This window comes from Micromesistius poutassou, assembly GCF_964030765.1.
Source record: "Micromesistius poutassou genome assembly, chromosome: 3".
In the NCBI taxonomy this organism is placed as follows: Eukaryota; Metazoa; Chordata; class Actinopteri; order Gadiformes; family Gadidae; genus Micromesistius; species Micromesistius poutassou.
This window is the reverse complement of record NC_140273.1, coordinates 17,473,710-17,479,325: the sequence shown is the minus strand read 5'-3', so window position 1 is coordinate 17,479,325 and position 5,616 is coordinate 17,473,710. Positions and strand designations below refer to the sequence as shown.

Here is a 5,616-nt window from a genome sequence, read left to right as displayed (position 1 = left end):
TGAACCCTGCCCTTGCTGAAGAGGGACACTGCTCATCTGTATAATTTACCAGAAAGAAGTTAAGCAACCATTGGCACTGATACAAAAAAGTGGCTTTTTAATACTCAGGATAGTGTAGTAGGATAGTGGCAGGATAGTGTAGTAGGCCTATATTGTTGATCCAGAGTCAAAATGATTAATTTACTGTATATATACAATATATATAGAGGAGACCAGTGCGGGTTGTATTACTTTTTAGAATTGACCAAATATTTTGAAAACTGACGAAATTACTCATACATTACTCATTACAAGGAAAATACTATGTAGCTCTGTGATTGGTGGGCCCGCTATCATTTCACAGAGGTCGAATATAGTAATAGTAATGCAATGAGTGATTTATAAATAATTGGATTATTTATTTTGTTACACAACAAAATAAATCAGCTTTGTTACACAAATTGTTACACACTGTTAAAACCCGTTACACAAACGCCTAAAGCTGAAGTAGTGGGGAAAGGGAGGTATCGCGATACTTGTTACTGTAGCACCCTACAAGAGCGGTGTGAACGCCGCGTAACCATGGCAAAACCACGCAAACATTAAAGTGGAACAACAACGTCCCGTCCGTCCAGCCGTCATCTACATGTCAACCGGTGATAACATGACTTCGGATATGGTAGTGTCCAGACCTCGACAGTATAGCAGTGCTATTGCACCTGCTGCGTCCCCCACACTACAAGAGGCGTCCCGCCCGTCCAACGGAGGAGCCACCGTGGGCTTCCATTCAGCCAAGTACACGCCGATGGAATGGCACTCGAACAACTACGCGATCCTCCAACAGGCTGAAACAGATACCACTGCAGCCGAGAGGGTCCAGCGGCTGTCCAAAAGTCTCTGCAAGAAAAGTGAAGCAGACGCTCAGAGCAGACAGTCAGAGGGCACGCGCCATCTGGGCGGGAGGTTGCAGGAGATCCACTTGTTGAAGTCGGAGTTACAGGGGCACATCGAGAGGATGTTGGCTGAGACGGACCTACTGCTCCTCCTGAAGACCCGTTTGGAGAAAGCACTGGACGCCACCGAAATACCATACGGCATCACCACCGATAACCTCACCTGCCGGGAGAGGCGTCTAGGACCCGAACTGGTTAAAGATGCTGTCGAGGACGAGCTTTTGAAGGTGAGCTATAAAAATGATCAGTCGCTTTTTACTGGATCTGTGTTAATGCGTTACTAATTGAAGTACTACATTCTATTTTGTCTTGAAAGGAAATTGACCTGATCAGAAACATACAAGCCCTTCTGAAGAGGACGATCGATCAGGTTGTCTGCCAGATCCAGTGAGTGACGCACCATCTGGGTGTCTCGTCTGAACTTTTTTATTTGCTTAAGATGAATTCAATGTTGTGCTAATATCGTGTGTGTGTGTGTGTGTGTGTGTGTGTGTGTGTGTGTGTGTGTGTGTGTGTGTGTGTGTGTGTGTGTGTGTGTGCGCGTGTGTGTGTGTGTGTGTGTGTGTGTGTGTGTGCGCCTGCGGGTTTGTGTCCAACCGTATGTGCATGAAACTACGTGTGTGTCATGTGTCCAACTATGTGTGTGTGTGTGTGTGTGTGTGTGTGTGTGTGTGTGTGTGTGTGTGTGTGTGTGTGTGTGTGTGCTTGTGTGCGAGGGCCTTAGGATTAACAGAGAGGCTAAAATGACTTTGGAGTTGGACTGGTCTGACAAATGGGGTGCATACAGCTTGGATGACCAGTGTGGACGATACAGCAACATGAGCAGAAACACACAGCACCACCCAAGTTCTGCCACAATGCAGGATCAGTAAGTTGGAGTGTGCGTCCTACTACGTGAACATGTAGTGTGGGTTGGACCCATACATGTTTTTATTTCACAGACCCTGTGGGTAACAGGGTTTAAACTTCACCACACACTTTCTTTTCTTGTTCCCTTCTCCTCGTTGCGTTGCAGGGTGTCAGAGCCCACATCCTGGCTGCAGTTCAGCCAGGAGAATCTGTCCAGGGCTGCACAGGAAGAGCACACCACCATGAATCTCAGGTGTGGCCACATGTCTCAGACTCTGTTCAAGACTAGGTCTAGGGTGATACCTCTTTATTCTTATTTCTGACTGATTATAGCAGGTCACATTAATGGACATACCTGGGCCTTTATGAGATTTATTCATCCATAAAAGTCTGTGTGTGTGTGCGTGTGCGTGTGTGTGTGTGTGTGTGTGCGTGTGCGTGTGCGTGTGTATGTGTTTCAGGGTGCTGGTGGAGAGGTTGTTGCGGGACACCACGGAGGACTTGAGGTCCCAGTGCACTGCTGTGGACCAGGCCTTCGGCCAGCGCTGCTCCGAACTGGCGGAGGCCAAAACCCTGCTGGAGCTGCAGCTCACACAGGTGGGGGTGGGGGGGGACCAACGATGGAAGTCAACCCTAACCATAAACCTTGTGACTTAATGGATGAGAAAAGGCTGACAAATCAGCCATTTATTATTACAGTCCCATTCCAGACGGCACTAAAAGTGAACAGTGTATTGACGTGGAATGTTAAATAATGCCATCTATTGGGGTTGCCATGTTCAGTAGTATTTTAAATGAAATGCGCAACACAGACATTTTGCTTTCATTTTTTCATTCTTTTTATTATTAGACATTTTTTTATAATTATAAATTTTATTCTGCATTCAGATTTTGGATCAGATCGGCGCTCAGGAGAGGAACATTGTGGCTTTGCAGCAGGCAATCCTTGACAAAGATGCCCCACAAAGAGTGGCTCAGTCCAGGCTCTATCAGCGCTCCCACAGACCCAACATGGAGCTCTGCAGAGATGACCCTCAGCTCAGGTACACACACACGCACACACACATATAGAAACAGACGCACACACGCACGCACACACACACACACACCACTTGGCTGGAAACTAGCCAAGTGATAGCAGAGAGGAGAATGGAGGGAGCAATGAGGCTTTAACTTCTGGTAAATTCTAACCCTGCACAGAAAAATATGTTGCTGTTGCAGCTTTCCACTTAGTCAGCAGGGCTGACTTTAGCATGCTGGACCATAAGTGTGCGTCCTTCTAACTATCTAACTGCATAAGCCTGAAATGTTGCTCGCTTCTAAATGTCGATTGGTTGGATTGTGTCCGGAAAGATTCAACTAATTATATTTGCTACGTGGACATTCCATAAAAATGTACACATCTATTGGTGAACATGTCTCAGCTTCAGGCCTTTGCTAGCCAAGTTCTGTTAAACGCACAAAAACACACATAAACGCTGACTAACGGAATTACATTTTCAAGAATGGTTTGCTTTAATTGTGTTTGTTGTGCTTCACTAGTTTGGTGGAAGAGGTGGGTCAGCTGGATGCCATGCTGTCATCGCTACAGCAGCAGCTGGCTGAAGCTCGCGGTTCGCTGGCCCACCTGGAGGAGTCCCGTGCGGCCCTTGAGAAGGCCATCGCGTGTAAAACACACTCCCTGCTGGTGGACAAGGACAAGTGCATGCCCCACCGCAGACGCTACCCCACCGTCGTGGCGCTGGCAGGCTACTGATATGAAATGGATAAAAAAAAATGAATTGGTTTTTGTTGTGGATTTGGGTTTTTATAGTGTAACTGTCAGGATAAATGAGATGCTACTTTGTCATCAGCGTACCGTCTTTAGCAAGTTGCTTCTGGTTTTCTTTTTTTAGTTGTAGCCACTCATAGCCACCACTTGGTGGCAGTCACAGACAAAAAAAGGGACACTGGTCTCACAGGAAGTAATGGCGCGTTTCCACCGAGCAGTGTGGTTAGGTGCGGTACGGTTAGGTGCGGTATGGTTAGGTTAGGTGCGGTACGTTAGGTGTGGTACGGTTAGGTGTGGTTATGTGCGGTGTGGTTAGGTACGGTTAGGTGTGGTTAGGTACAGTTAGGTGTGGTTAGTTACGGTTAGGTGTGGTTACATGCGGTACAGTTAGGAGTGGTTAGGTGCGGTACGGTTAGGAGTGGTTAGGTACGGTTAGGAGTGGTTAGGTGCGGTACGGTTAGGAGTGGTTAGGTACGGTTAGGAGTGGTTAGGTGCGGTACGGTTAGGAGTGGTTAGGTACGGTTAGGAGTGGTTAGGTACGGTTAGGAGTGGTTAGGTGCGGTACGGTTAGGAGTGGTTAGGTACGGTTAGGAGTGGTTAGGTGCGGTACGGTTAGGTGTGGTTAGGTACGGTTAGGAGTGGTTAGGTGCGGTACGGTTAGGAGTGGTTAGGTACGGTTAGGTGCGGTACTGTTAGGAGTGGTTAGGTGCGGTACGGTTAGGAGTGGTTAGGTGCGGTACGGTTAGGAGTGGTACGGTTAGGAGTGGTTAGGTGTGGTACGGTTAGGTGCGGTACGGTTAGGAGTGGTTAGGTGCGGTACGGTTAGGAGTGGTTAGGTACGGTTAGGAGTGGTTAGGTGCGGTACGGTTAGGAGTGGTTAGGTACGGTTAGGAGTGGTTAGGTGTGGTACGGTTAGGAGTGGTTAGGTACGGTTAGGAGTGGTTAGGTGCGGTACGGTTAGGTGTGGTTAGGTACGGTTAGGAGTGGTTAGGTACGGTTAGGAGTGGTTAGGTGTGGTACGGTTAGGAGTGGTTAGGTACGGTTAGGCGTGGTTAGGTGCGGTACGGTTAGGAGTGGTTAGGTACGGTTAGGAGTGGTTAGGTGTGGTACGGTTAGGAGTGGTTAGGTACGGTTAGGAGTGGTTAGGTGCGGTACGGTTAGGTGTGGTTAGGTACGGTTAGGAGTGGTTAGGTGTGGTTAGGTACGGTTAGGAGTGGTTAGGTGCAGTACGGTTAGGTGTGGTTAGGTGCGGTACGGTTAGGTGGTACGGTTAGGTGTGGTACAGTTAGGAGTGGTTAGGTTAGGTGCGTTCGGTGCAGTGTAGGACATCCAAGAAGGATGGCAAACTTTTGCGTGACATTTTCTTCAATGCCAAGCCTTTTTCAGATCACATTCCAAAACATGGGCCTAACTATGGCACTGCCTTGCTGGAAGTGTAAGCCCAACCACTGTCGGTTTTCACAGCATGAGTCAGCCTATGGCATTTTGCAGCGTTCTAGCCTCACAGGTATAACCGGATCGGTGGCATTCTCCACGGCAGCCTGGCACATACATCCGTTTGTGGTACAAGTGTTGGTGTTTGAGTAAAACATGAATCTATCCGATCGCAAGTCGGATAGATACTTTCTTGCACAGATTAAAAACTACGTTGTGTTAAACCAGCTGAGCGTAACATTCATTTCTCAACCAGGTCCTCAGTGAGTGAAACTTATGCCATATGGTTGGTCAGGGTTCTTTGTGTGTTTCCCTTGTTATCCACTTTATGTTGAGTCCAACACTTGACTTTGCAAAGGATTCACACTTGATCAGCAGTGTGGCGAAAAACGCAGTTCCACCATTCATTTGAATGAGGGTAGTGCGTTTATGCTGCAGCGGTGTTGGCCACATGTGGGTACACGCAACATATCACTGGGTGACGTATTTCAAACAGGAGGCGGTCTGCCATCATTTTACTGGCAAATGGCCTACCTGACACAATTGAGCAATTATATTACACAGCTCTACTCAATGCTGTGGAATGCTCCGTTCACTTGCATGGGCTTTCCCGACTTCCCGAAAGTGGAT

The 5,616-nt window shown here is 47.8% G+C and overlaps 1 protein-coding gene across 2 annotated transcripts; it reads left to right on the top strand.

Annotated features, from left to right (window-relative positions):
- The first annotated feature begins 559 nt into the window (after positions 1 to 559).
- tekt4 (tektin 4) lies at positions 560 to 5,219 on the top strand. 2 transcript variants are annotated; one of them, XR_014633306.1, is made up of 8 exons: positions 560 to 1,159; positions 1,249 to 1,319; positions 1,657 to 1,800; positions 1,948 to 2,034; positions 2,243 to 2,378; positions 2,670 to 2,824; positions 3,324 to 4,513; positions 4,554 to 5,219. XR_014633306.1 is itself a non-coding variant. In XM_084466262.1 (7 exons), the coding sequence occupies exons 1-7, from the start codon at positions 626 to 628 to the stop codon at positions 3,535 to 3,537; spliced, it is 1,341 nt and encodes a 446-aa protein (XP_084322388.1). In that variant the 5' UTR covers positions 560 to 625; the 3' UTR covers positions 3,538 to 5,219. The 2 variants fall into 2 exon arrangements, 1 of the variants encoding a protein (XP_084322388.1); XM_084466262.1 differs by having other exon boundaries at positions 3,324 to 5,219.
- The last annotated feature ends 397 nt before the right edge of the window (positions 5,220 to 5,616 follow it).